The sequence below is a fragment of the Euwallacea similis genome, chromosome 32 (assembly GCF_039881205.1).
Source record: "Euwallacea similis isolate ESF13 chromosome 32, ESF131.1, whole genome shotgun sequence".
NCBI lineage: Eukaryota > Metazoa > Arthropoda > Insecta > Coleoptera > Curculionidae > Euwallacea > Euwallacea similis.
The window spans coordinates 1,152,305-1,166,830 of record NC_089640.1 but is presented as its reverse complement, the minus strand read 5'-3'; the positions used below and the strand labels follow the sequence as shown (position 1 = coordinate 1,166,830).

Below are 14,526 nucleotides of genomic sequence, written 5' to 3'. Positions count from 1 at the left end.
TAGAGTTTCAAGTGATTTTTTGTGGAGTTTCTAACATGTTTATTTATTTGAAGTATATACAAGAGAAGAAAACAATCCCAATGAGAAACTCTTGACTGAATCGTCTTTAGTGCAAGTTGAAATGTAGTTGTTCGTATGTCAAGAGATATACTATAGTTGAAACACCATTAACAGATAGTAGAAGTTGATTTTTGGAAATATTCGGTGTCTCCATTTACAAAACCATGTCTTGAAGCTGTCCGTTAGTTCTTGATATCTTTCTACCGCTTTTTCAGTCGTTTCGTCGCATACAATAAGGGCAGTATCGCCAGTCTGTTGCAATATGTATGCCGTTTTGTCTATATGTTTTTGTCCTTTAAGCCATGGGTGTATATGTGTGTCATGACAGTATACATTATAAAAGAAGGGTGAAAGCTGTGGTCCCTGAGGAAATCCTTGTTCAGAAGAAATAGGGGCTGAAAAAGTTTCGTCAATTCGTACTTCTAGTTGTCTGTTTTCCAATGAGTTTTTGATTATATAAAGTAGGTGTTTTCGTGTTTGAAATTTGAACAATTTGCAAAATAGGCCACTATGCCATACGCTGCATTAATGTGCATAGAGCTCCGGATCTTACATCATTTAGATATGTTGTTCGTGTGTTGTTCGTAAAAATAATGAGTGGATGTATAATAGAGCGTTTCATGAGGTCTATTTTTATATATAAAGACTTAGCCCTGGGAGTAATGCAATAGGTCAGGAGTTTTGTGTTTGTGTATTGTCCAGTCGTTTTTTGGGCTGGATATCATTATTTCTTTTTCCTATGACTCTAGATTCGAATTGTTTATAATGTAGCTGTTTAAGTTAGTTCAGGTTAGTTCAAGTGGTCCGTACGTGCTCGTTAGAGAAAAAAATTATCCAAATATGCAAACATCGAACATGGGTTCCCTAAGAAGAACAAAAATTGCACTTCGCATTACGAAACTTGGTTAACAGACACTGACACCGCCTTTGCGTACTTCAAAAAAACTGTGAAGCATGTCTCGGTTCCATCTTCTTATCATTAGCCGTTTCCAAATCATAAGCAAAAACCTAAAAAACGAAATTTCAGTTCTTCATGAATATGTGTGTAGAGAAGTGTCGTCAATACTGTCAACTTAAAAACATCTACTTTCTAAACATTAATGGCGCAATTTTGCCCAAATTTAAAAAGATCATTTTTTCTGTGTACTGTACTCCTACCTCTTACCGTTAATGAGTTATAGAAACTGTAAAAGAAGCATTCATCAAAATTAATAATTTCTGGAGGTTCAGATGATCATAAACCGCATTTTGGCTATATTTGTTTAGATTCAGCAAACAGTTCAACTCTTTTAAGTAGTTGTCCTTGTTCATTTTCACACATATATGAAAATTTTAAGCCCCATGCTTTACCCTACTTTCTATGCCCATCTCTAATTGTTTTCTACAGAACATTTTTCTTACTTATACTAAAACCGTAGCCTTTTTTTCGGTATATTTCTGGAAACATTTACAGGCACATTTCCAAATAAAACCCGGTTTAAAGGCACTCCTCCCTCAGTCTCGCACACCGTACACAAGCTTTCCAGTTCTCATACGTCGATCAAATTATTCCGGTTTGCGTTCTTTTTTCAATTTACTCCCAAACAAAGCCTTGCTTCATTTGAAAATTCTGCTGAACATGTAGTTCCTATTTGCCTCCATTGTGCGTATATTTCTAGGGCGTGCAAACCAAACGGAATTTGAATTAAGCCATTGCAAAATTGTCTTTTTAGAAATAGTGCCCTTTCTACTAAAATAACATGTATGCCTGTAGGATCAAACGATTTATTTAAGGATGACAGGGGGCCATATCCAAATTTACTTTCGTTTTATTTATGCGAGGATGAATTGTAAGCAGCAAAAGAGATGTGGGAAAGAAAGGGAGATTTATGGAAAATGTAGGGAGAATTTTTTGTCGCCATATTGTCAAGAAAAATTCGAAGCAAAATGTTGATAATATGGTGGCTGAAATTGTATTGTGGTGGAAGTGGTTAAGTAACAATTATCAAACGGGATTAATCTCCCAAAGAGCTCTGTATTCGTTCCCTTTGAACAATCTCCCGAAAGCTTCCAGCTTACTTTCCGCCAAAGAGCGTTTAGCAGTTTCTCCCCACCAAAAGCACGAAGCGATTTAATTAATCTCGTCTACACTTGCATCGAATATTTCCTGCTAAACCGAAATAAATCTGATAGCGAATTGCGGGATGTTTAGTAGGAATTTATGTCTCTGGCTTTTGTGCGAGAGATCTATTAAGCTTTGGCACCGTTCGCTACAAAGTTATGTCGCCTGTTTCCCCAATAAAAATAGCTTCCGAAAGTTTAGCAATCTGCGAGATTCTTGATATTAAAGGCGTGACTATAAGCCACGATTTTCCGTCGGAATAAATTATTGTTTTCTTTCGTTATTCTGATTAAAATTTCTGGCTTTGTTACTCTGGATATAAATGAAAGGCGAAAGATGTTTGGTCGGAATTGGAGAATTTATTCGGTACACCAGTTTTGAGCTGCAGCGAACAACTTTTTGAGCGACCGAGGAAACCCGTTTTGCGAAGAGTTTTCCACACGATTCGTTTTTCAATTCTAAAAACTCGGGTATTTATCATGAGACACCCCGTATATTATTGAACATTCTGAAACTACCAGCCATAAGGAATATTTCTTTAATACACTTTCTTGTACCTATCTTTAACGGAGTTCAAGCAATTTGGACCTCCATAAGGCCGTGCTTAAAAATCTGTTTAACTTAATTTAAAAATTAACATATATAGTGTCTATACAGTGGGTCTAAGATAGGGATCACCAGCATGGGGACTTCGTAAACGGTAATTGATATGTATGTACAAACTTGATAAAATGGGAGAAAAATTGCGCAGCCAAGGGAGCAATTTCACGGTGTCAGTAGATCTATAAAGTTATTTTTGGTTTTTCAATGATATTAAAAAAAATTCTAAAATGTTTTTTATTTTTCCCCACTTATTGGCAAAGGATAGATGAAAACTAACACCACTTTTGCATTGCCGCTTTTTAAAAGCTTCGACATAACAGTTTTGGTTGGCTTCTGCATATGACATTTCGTTTATTGAGAATGATCTTTTTTTTAAGTACGGTCCTGGTAAGTATTTTGTCGATTTATGCATAATTTCATAATATAATCGTACGTTGCTTGAATTACACAAATTGTCCAAACAAGTGTCCATAAAGTTCTAAGCACAAACAACATCTCCTAACTGCTCCAACTCAAACTTTAAGTAACATATAGTCGACAGATTCCCGACCGTATGTCAGCGAATAAGGACCCATCGTTTCAATCCAAACCAGTCGGTTCCATTTTGCCGCAAAAGGGGTGTCGAAATATCCTGAAAATCGGATAAAGTGAACTGAAAATAATCGGTCGGAAGTGAGATTTGCGAATAAATTTTCTTGTAGTTTTAGAGTTTGAGTGCGCGAAAATTTGGTCGGAAGAGCTCATAATTGCAGTAAAGTGGTTTTAGTTGAGGTGGTAAAGGGCCTTGTCGCTAAAGGTTGTAAGTGTAAAAGCAATAGTTTCTATTGGAAAGTGACTGGGGATTTAGCAGAAATATGCTTTCTAGTAATGAGTAGTGAAATTCTCATTTTCCGTTTTAGGTCTCTCCCTTTTGCATAAACCTCTAGTTACATGCCTAATCCGGTTTGCCTCGTTCACCTAAATCCTTTATCAGCGCCTTAGCTACGAAATGCATTTACCGTATCTCTATGCTAAGAAGTCTTTAAAACTTGACTGAAAAATGATTGAAAAGTGTATCTTGAGGCTAAATGATCAAGTGAACCGACTGATCTTTATTGTTCGAAAACTAACCGGAATAAGTATAGGGATTTCTCTGGATAAATTAACCATCCATGGCGTACCAATTAAAATTAGCACCCCTTAAAATCTCAGATTTCGTGGAATGTGGAAAAAATGCTAAAATATGCGAATTTTAACTTGAGTGAGGGGGAATTTTATTTTGGTTTCGAAGTAACTTCTGCATCGCTCTAGCCTCCAGAGCCATCCCTTCAAAAATTTTCAACGGCAACAGGGACCAAGTGGCATATCATTTTGAAGCCACTTCCATTCTCAATGCAATCATGTTTTTTTTCTAAGTTTGAGCAAATGGTTTTCCAGAATGACAAAATTGTTTTAGACTCATTGAAATGCTCAACATTGTTAATTCGATGCGCTCTTCTTCAAATTGTAAACATTTTTTTTTTAGTAGGAGCGAACTAAGGAATGCCACTTTATCTGCACTAATGTTTGATGTTTTTACCCTTCCTATTTTTTTCTGGGGCCGCGGAAAGTCTAAGGCTAGTGCTACACCACCAGCACCTCTACAAATGCTTCGAAAACGAATCGTCGCAGAGTGCCATCTGATCACGTCAGAAATGCTGCAAAACAGTAGAGAAACTTCTCAAAATCGAGAAAAAAAATCATGGTTGTCTAGAGAAGGGAAGCAGCTTCAAAATGAGGTGTCACGCGGCTCCTCTTGCCATTTAAAGTTTTTGAAAGGGCGGCTCTGGGCACTAGAATGGTGCAGAAATAGCTTCGAAGCCAAGATAAAATTTGGTCCTCATCAAGTTAAAATTGACATATTTCAGCGTTTTTCTCACATTTAAACGAAATCAGAGATTTCAAAGGATGCAAATTGCAGTTGGGACACACTGTATAGAGTATTAAGTTCAATAAACCGCGTCATACGCTTGCAGTTCTATGTGAAAAAGTACAGTTTTGGTGTTAACAAACGGCTAAACTAAATTTAAAAAGATTTTGAAAGCGTGGCCTCATGGAAGCAAAAACCGGCAAGGATTGCCAGAGGGAAGTGGATTAAGCAAGTTTTCTTTGTTTACTGGTAATATTGTTGTGTGATACGCAATCAGAATGTTGTACGTGCCTGACGGCACGGGATTTCTAGCAGGACACTGACAATTCCAATTAAAAGTTTATTGCTGTACAAATACGTATACAAACATACAAACGGACGAGGGAAGTCTTAACTCGGAGCGGTTACAAGAAGTGCCAGTCTAAGAACATGAACGGACAATCCTGGTCTTAAGGCTATAAATTTAAGAAAACTAGAATTTGGTCTTCCTCAGATAGAACAGGAATTTTTCCAATCGAGAGATATTGAAATTGCCTTAGGTTAAGAAGAAATCTAACGTTATTTAATAATATACGGGGTGCCTAATGAAAAAAATTCGTTTCCACAACTTACAGAAAATCATAAAAAATCCTTCTAAAAAGTAAGAAAAACGCGCTTTCAACAACTTTTACATCAGTCGAAATTTAAAACAGATGGGTGTAAGGATTCCTATGGATAAACTAATGCTAATGAATAGCAGCTTCAAGAAATAACATAATATACATCAGTTTTCGACTAACTTAACCCTTCATGCCTTTGAACGCTCAGTAAAGGGGAATGCTACTCTCGGTTATTTTTAACTGAGAATAGCATGCAATTCCACCGCTCCAACAACCTCTACCTCTGTGAGGCATTCTCTTCAAAGGGAATAAAAGAAAAATGAACCATCCGCCTCAAACGTATAGAACATATTTCCATTATTTTCGAGCTCGAAAAAACGACCGATCACATGGAAACGTCCATTACGAAAGAAACCCTCCTTTATCCCGTATGCTTTAGCTACATGGACGCACCAATAAGACGGTGCAACACCGGTCATAGTTTTTACCACCAATGCTTCACTAAGCTGAGACAATGCCCCAAATGCAAAGCACCTAAATCAAGCGCCTGATGTGACATCCTCGTAGCTATAGCTTCCAAGCTCATCCTCTCTTGCAGGTAATAAAGGAGGGAAATCACAGAAAGCTTGCTAAAGAATTTTATTTCAGGCATACGCCCTTTGGCTGTAAATTTAAAAGTAGAGGAGAAGCCATTGACAATCACGACAAATTTCGTCGTTATAGCTCAATAATCTGCCCTTTTAAGTAAGTTCATATATACATGCTCGAAGATTTAATACCTACTTGTTGCTTCTAGGTCTTTTGACAAAATACGATTGGTGAGATCAGAGGAATAAATTGAAGAGTCATTGTTTGCAGACGCGCAAAAACAAGTTTTGTTGCAAAGAAAGGCAGAACTTTGTACTTCACAACTTCATCGAACTTAACGGCTTACTTTGTGCGCTCACTTATGCATATGGGAAACGCTTCAGGTCAACCCGGGAAAAATACAGAGCGGTCCAATTTCGAGGCGTATCATTGAAATCTCGAAAACTGTAAGAGATGCGAGGTGGTTCCAATTGGAGCAGTTGCATGAATTAGCGTCCAGGAAAATGCTACTTTGGATCCGGAAAAGTTCCGAATACTTTCGGAGATATCCAGAAAAAACTGAAATTTCGCTGCGTTATTTTTATTTTTTCCTGACTTTCTTTGAAGAAATGTTTCAATGTCGCTTCATCATTACCACTTTCTTCCCTGCAAGGTGGCGTTCTAAAGTTCGAAATACGACGTTTCGTCTTTGAGCCACCATCATCACCGTGATTTTTATAAATACGGACCTGGATTTTTTTAACTTGTCGTTTGTTGCCTTTTGCCCTTCTGAGGACAGTGACGTATAACAACCATAAAAAAGTGGTAGATGTGATAAAAATACCCTCTTAAAAAGTGCATATATCTGTCTCTCTCCCGCGTATTATTTTTACCATAGGTTTGTCTTCGTTGCAGTGTGTTCTCCTCGAATCATAGATTTTTTCAGTAAATTTTAATGTATGAAATAAGTTTATTGAAAAAAAGTGGTAATAATGAAGTGACAATTGCTCTGAAATATCTCTTCAAATAAAGTAAAAAAATAAATAAAATTATATAGCAAAATTTCAGTTTTTTCCGGATATATACGAAAGTATTCAGAATTTTCCCGGACTCGAAGTGGCATTTTATTGAACCCTAAATTATACAACTTCACCTCGACTTAAACGACCTCGTATCTCCCATCGTTTTCGAGATGCCAATAACACGCCTCGAATTTGGACGATCCTATACAACTATTCCTATAGTCGCTTTCCAATCCGTATGTTCTAATTTCTTGTATGATGTTAATTAATTCCAGTCCTGACCATATGTTCTGACGATGGGCATTAAGGAAAACGCTACACAAAACTGCTACAAGTTCGAATTTTCGAAGGAGCCAAACGAAAAATACTCCGATGTATCTAAGAATTTAATCTGGTAATCGCCTTGTGTTATCTTGCCATGCTATGATTGAGGTCCATTCACTGGCCAACTAATTTACAGGCGTCTATTATACTCAAAACTAAGTAATTTTTTTAAAGCAAATTTTCCAGAGACTTCTTGAATACCTTCTGCAAAGCAAATGGAGATCTAACCGGTACTGTGCTTATCTACAAAATTGCAGTAGTAATACTGCTGCTATAAACCTTTAAGACTATTATACGTGAAAGTCGTGCCGTCAAAGAACGAGTGGAATGCTGTGTAATTTAGTTTATTCGGTAATTCACTGGAGTAAGGGGAAAGACTGACCAGTCGACCGTTTTTCAAAGTGTTAGGTTTTTGTTGATTTGTCGATAAAGTGGTTTTCGCAGGATTTATATTTTAAATACCTCGAAGTCCCATAGTTTTGTAAAGATAATATAAATGATAGAATTTTGCAGAAATCTTAATCAATTTTAATCATTTTTACATAGACTTATGGGGTAAAGAAAGAATGCATGGATGAGGGAAAGGAGCGACCACGGACGCGCAGTGTAGGACCGACACATGCCGGTTCACTTTGTTGCCCTTGATCACATTGTGCATAGAGTTGGTACAGCACCGAAGGATACAGTACTTAAGATAATACTGCCAGGGTTATTTGGTATCTAGCACGTTTAATGCCATGGCAGCGATACAGGATCATCAGCTTTATAACTCACCTCTAACGTCGTATTTATTTCATTTCCATACCTACCTAAGTAGCTCCATAAGGTGGATTGCCTTTTACACGGTTTTTTTGGGTCTGGTAGGTTTTACAGTACATAATTAACAAAATGCACTAAATTCATGAAAATTAAAAATTACGTCATTCTGATTTTATTATTTTGAAAATCCATTTATCTTTAAATTATTATTATCTTTAATTAGCATAACATGTTACGTTATACATTTTACACCGCTCACATCACACTCAAAAACACGAATTTATTATTGTTTTTGCTACATTAATGTTCGAAACGTTAACCATTTGAGTTCACGCATGCTCCACTCCGGGAGCTCCTTGTTGAACTCTCCTGAACAAAGTTTCGAATTCGTTCTTCGGCTTCAGAACCAATTTCTCGCTGTCGACCTCGTCCTTGATATGGAGGAATAACGCTACCTGCAACAAGAAACACTTGTCGAGTTGGAAGTTTTCTTTCTGGATTGCGATTACTGTAAATGCGCCCAGCTTCTTCAGGACTTTGTCTCTATAAGCCAAAAACTCATGTACTGTTGAGGTACTAGATTTACCTGTTTACTGCGCATTCCAACGCCTTATCGCTTCACCTACAAAGTGGGCGAGGCCCTAAGGGCCATAAAAAACAATCAAAACAATAATAAACTCCTCTTATCGGCCACGGTCAATGCGGCGTTGCCGCTTACGTTTATTTTTACCGCTTAACACGTGCAGTACCGGCGGTATACATTGTGTACCGTCGGGTTTCGTCAAGCGGAGCCGATGGTGCACGATGTGTACCACCAGCGGCGAAAAGCCGGTGGTACACGCACCGTGTACCACTCATTCAAATTTGTTGCAAATTATGGAACATCAATAACATGCTGATGCAAAACACAGATATGCCAAAAATACCATTAATCTTGATAGATGCCGCGAATACTGAAATTCAACCCGGCGGTGAAAGCACTAAGTTATTAAGTTTTCAAATGCTTTTAGCGATGTTGTTGTTGAATAATTTTAAGTTTTTTTGGTAGATGTCAAACAATCAACATTTATCAAGAACGTTTTTCCACATTTTATTCAAATTAAAAAAAAAGCTTTTCGGTTACCAACTTTGACACTTTTTTTTTAAACTATTAGGTTTTCGACCTCTGTTGTGAGGAACTTTTTTGTTCAAAATGATGTTCTTGATCATTGATTAAATTTAGGAAAGTTATTTCCCTAACACTCGCATAATAGAACAGTCACTGTTCTGAAGATCTCCACGATCTGCTCCGCTACTGTTTCAAAGCCCACGTCATAGTCAGTTTTCAGTAACCTTTTTTAAAAAATCCCTTTCGTAATTTAGACTCCGCAGCCCTTTTCGGCCAGACCCCCATAGAGAATAATGGATTTCTGTGGCTAAAACAAGGCATGCGAGCTCCTGCAAAAAACCATAAGAGTGATTTTAATAATATTATGGTATTTTCGATACCAAGGGGCGCAGATTAAGGGCAAAAAAGGGCCCGAATGCACCATTTGCAATAATCTTTTCAGGCTATTAATCGCGTAGCTGCGAGATACATTTTAAACATGTCCATAAATCATTTTTTACCTAATTCGAAAAATTTCGCCTCATTTTATTACACTACATTAACTTGCATTCATGTCAAACGAATTATAAAGCTAAATGGCTTTTTTTAGATTTAATGGCGAGAAAAAAGCTCAGTGTTACGAAAATGTACTAATAGTATTAATATTTAAAATTACCTTCGAGGAACTTCAGTGGTAATTCAAAAAGTTGACAAAAGAGATTTGGAGGAATCTCCGCACACTGTAAACATTTTACAGCAACGATGCAATTGCAATTTAAATAATGCATTGCCGCAGTAACTTTGCAACTTTTATCACGTATAGAATTTTCCTTTGGGGGCAATAAAAGAACTGTATGGTATGTTTGAAATAAAATCTTTGAAAACAATATGGTTGCGTAAACGAATAATTTATACATTACCTGCACTGCAGGAGCTTATCAGCACCCTGTATGCTTGCCTAGGGCTAAAAGACCTGGATAATACCTGGATTTGAATAATATTCAATTTAAACCAGGAAAGAGAGGACATTTTTCTCAACGACAACGTCAGGTAACGACTTATTTAAGCGCTCGTTGGAGTTTTCCAGGGCCGGGAAATGTTATTTATGCGATCAATCATTTGCTGAGGGATGGTGGTTTCACCCCAAGGAGGATTCTGGATTTCGTACCTTTAATTTGGGAAAATACTAAAAAATAGCTCTTTTAAGCCAAAAGATGGCGTAAACCGAAATTAATTGAATTTTTTTAACGGGCCTTAATGTCGAACATTATTTACCCTAGGACCTGTACATAAAGTGCTACTTAGGGCTAAGAGTAAAAATAGTTTCACGAATCCACCGCTGGCGTCCTGGCAATGCTAAAGCGATTACCGTATCGTAGGGGCGACTCGTGTAACAGTAACATAATATTATCTGTTTTCCTAACAATATAAAGCAGAGACTCGCACGAAATAGTCACATAGCCGAATTAATGGAATTGGACAATTAACAGTTTGCAATACAAACTAAATGGCAAAATAAAGGCGTGGCGACCTCTAGGAGCAGATCTTCAAACGTTTATTATATGTATATCAAAAGCAAGTGATATCCGACTATTCAGTTTACAAATTTAGAAGAGCTTACCACTTTTCTCTTCTGAAATGAAAAAAATTTTAAAAAAAGCTCTAAAGAAACGTGTTTCTTTCCGTCCCTTATTTCCCTACAAGAGTGCGTCGTATAAATACATAGAAAAAAACCCAATCCATCATAGTATACGTGATCGCAAACATTTTCGGAATATTTTGTTCCAGACCAAACTTTGTTAAAGTGATGTATCGCTTTAAAGGACTTTTCCTTGACTCGCAATCAGCAATTCAAAAGATCGAAAATGGTGTTTTCAATTTATTAAAAAACACTAATTAAATTTCCGTCATAACGATAAAAATATGGTTGGGCAAATGTTATTAATAGTGCTTTGTTTGAACAGAGAAGGATCATTAGAAAGCATTACGCATTCCAGCATCATACATTAGTATTTGGTAAATTTTATTGAAAGACGTGTGGTATTCAGTGGTATATGGTATTTCAGATATAATGTTCAAAAATACGTAACACAAGGAAAAAGGGAGACATTTGGCAACTTGCCGACTTAAGATAAAAAGAAAAGTGTTTTGTTGCCATTTTTTTTTATTAGCAGATTTGATTTTATTGAGACACTGGTATAAAAAGTATGCATATTGTATGTCGTGAAGGAACTAAAAACATATTTTTTACACTAAAATCTATGTAAAAAATTTATTCCAACTCTTTCATCGGTAAAACGGTTACCGCCAGGTCCTCCAAAATGATGGCTCAAGCCTCCTCCTAGGTTCAAGGTAGACTCTTGCAGTCCATTCTGATGTTTCCATACCGGAACCATTGCGTCTACGCTTAGATCATGTCCATAGCCAGTTGCATGCCCGTAAGACACTCTACCTCCAGATCCTGGGGAAAGAGAAATTACCTTAACAGTAAAATATTTCGAAAAATTCAGTTATGGATAGGAGTGTCGTTTACGTACTGAAAAAACAATGTTTTATTTTAATAGCACTTTAAATTTACAGTTTAAACAATTTTCAAATTTTGATTTGTATATGCAAAGGTCAACACTGCATGTTGATGACCTTTAGCTTAACAAAATCTTTCGCTCCTACTCCATTAAAATAGTGACGTACAGAATCATCATAATATTTTATGAACATCCTAAATATAGAGCTTTTTAATTTTGAAAAATTCTCTAAGCCGAAAGCACGCTCGGCACGCCTATGACTTTGGTTTCAGAGTTTGACAAGAGTATTCCTAAAAAACTAAAAAATTGATGTTTTGAATGTACCTTCTAAAAAATCATTTAGTAACATTTGAAGTATAATCATTCACCGAAAGTTTGAATTTAGTATTTCAGAGGTCAAAAAATCGGATTTTTCACCTTATAAGTTTTACGTATTTGGAAAGTATATAATATAAAAAAAGCATACTTTTTCTGTGCACTGTTCTAGACCTATCTCTAACCATTAATGAGCTATAGAGACACCCCTGCAGCTATATCTACTCACCATCTGGATTATGCAGCCCTATAGTCCCATGCTGCGAATTTCTATCTCCGCCTCCTCCTCCATACCATTGAGGCTGTTCCCTGCACATTTATATAATTTTCCAAATAAAGTAAAATATGCCCCATTTCCTGAAGCCGCACTTACCGTCTTTGCCGATATAAAACCGGAGAAATTTCCTCGTCGTGCTGATCGAGAGGTAGCGCAGCCCTGCAAAGGGCGAACCCAGCAAATAAAAATATGACGGCCGACCTCATTGTTCGTGATACAAGCTCACTTGAAATTCACCGAATACCGAATGCATCCCCGTCAATTTGATCTCATTTTATAGTGGAGTTTTGCTGATTGATGCTGTAGTTTACCATCTAAAAAGTCCCGAGTCGGGACAGGGACGAACAACACGAAGTTTCGAAGCTAAAGTTGAAAAACTTGTTTAAAAGTCTTCAGAGACTAATGTAAATGCTAAAGATTTTCAAATTCATTTAAAAAAGTTTTTTGTGACTTTTCAGTATCATTCATTTTCATCCATGTAGATTGTCTTCGTCATGCAGAACCCTGGCTTAATTAACGTGCAAGTTAATTTGCCATTTCAGAGACTTTGAGGATTTTCAGTAGTCGTCAAGACATGCATAATCATGTAAAGTGCAGTCGAGGATTCCACCAAATTTGAAACATTGTAACTTCAACAAAAAAAAATCTAGAAAACCCTTGCGGGCTAATGTAAGGCGCTAAGTGTATTTAGCCAGTACCCGAAATATGAGTTCAATCACTTCTTCATTTTTCGAAGACTATTGGATCAAAAAATCCAATCATCTTCAAAAATCGAAAATACAACTCGAAGAATTAATCAACTTTAAAAATTCAAATTTCGAAAAGGAGGAATCTGAAAAATTGTTTTTTGGGTTACAAAAACCCTTGTAAATGCTAGTTCAATTCTTGTAACATGCATTCACTAGGTTGATTTTTCAGAAAATAATGAACTGGAACAACCAGTCATCTCCAAAAATAAAAAACGAAACTCTAGAATTGAACCAAGTTAAAAAAAAATGCAGCTTCAAAAAACAGAAATCTGAAGACAGACTTTTTGACTTATCTAAGCTACTTTAAATACTTAATTCGTTTTTAAAATATGAGCTCAATCTGATTTTCTGGAAGCAGTAGACCAGAACAAATAGTCATCTCCAAAAGATGAAAACTGCATTCGGGGACCGAATCAAATTTGAAAAATTGTAACTTCGAAATGAGAAAATCTACAGAGCTCCATTAATACCATTCTAAGAGTATATATGGCCATAAGTTGCCTATAATATGAGCTCAATTTGACAATTTTTCTGAAAGTACTGGATTCGAATAGCTAGTAACGTCCAAAAATCAAAAACCCTTTAATGAGCCAAGTTTGAAAATATGTAACTTCGTGAGGAGGAATCTACACAGATTCGTCTTACCTGTCCCTAGTACTTACATATCCTCAATAAAATATAAACTCAATATTTTGATTTTGATGGAAGTTCTGAACCAGAACAACCAGTTATCTCCAACTAACGAAAGCTGCGCTCCGAGTTGAACCACCAAATTTAAAAAAATCGAAAAACAGGAATTTATTTATAGCTCTTTTATAGCTATTTTTCATTACAATGAGCCCCTCGTCCGTCATAAATCTTTATTTTTGTAACCAACTTCGTTTATAAAAAGAATAAAATTGCAGAAAAAAGAAGAAGAAAAGTTTCAGAAAAATTAAAAGCGACTTGTTTGAATCGTCAATGTTTGAATTTCCGAAATTAAAATAATATCTTCTAATATAATCTAAACTCCTAAAAATAGCAGTGCCGAAAAATCTAAAATGATATCTCAAATTTTCAAACTGATTTCTATGAGAACCTGCAGATATTCGCATAAATCTTGAGAAATTATAAGAAAGAATTATCATAAAAATCAGAAACAAACAGTGTTTGTGCTTTTTCAGAGGGAACAAGGTCCCTCACGAATAGAAAAATGTCATAAAATTTATAAAAATATCAACAAATTTCACGAATTCCTAAAATCGTTTCTGAAAGAATTTTAGGTTTATCGATGAGTATTCAAAATGATCGTAATTAGCCCCATCTCACTCGTATTCATCCTCAGTATATTTCATTCTAAAGCTTTCTGAATCAATGCTTGAAAATTGAAACATAACTTTTATTATATCAACAATTTCTCTATTACTCCTAAACCATTTAATCTTAGTGAACTTAGAAACAATACCGCGTAGCTATTAGTATATGGTGTGTTATCGGCTTTAAGAGCATAAAACCAAAAGAAGTGTGTTTGGTCCAAATTTGGCGCGTGTACGTGGTTGGGTCGATTCACCCCTTTCGATACGATAACCGTGAACTACGTAGATCGTGGACTGGATTGATCGATTATGAAGGACCACCCTGAGTTCGCAGTCTCAGAGACACTGTTTTCGC

The 14,526-nt window shown here is 36.3% G+C and overlaps 1 protein-coding gene across 1 annotated transcript; it reads right to left on the bottom strand.

Annotated features, from left to right (window-relative positions):
* Window positions 1–11,242: 11,242 nt before the first annotated feature.
* LOC136418010 (diptericin-D-like) lies at window positions 11,243–12,388 on the bottom strand. Its single transcript, XM_066403899.1, has 3 exons — window positions 12,224–12,388; window positions 12,080–12,159; window positions 11,243–11,471 (listed from the first exon to the last, which is right to left on the bottom strand). The coding sequence occupies exons 1-3, from the start codon at window positions 12,331–12,333 to the stop codon at window positions 11,263–11,265; spliced, it is 399 nt and encodes a 132-aa protein (XP_066259996.1). The 5' UTR covers window positions 12,334–12,388; the 3' UTR covers window positions 11,243–11,262.
* Between the last annotated feature and the right edge of the window lie 2,138 nt (window positions 12,389–14,526).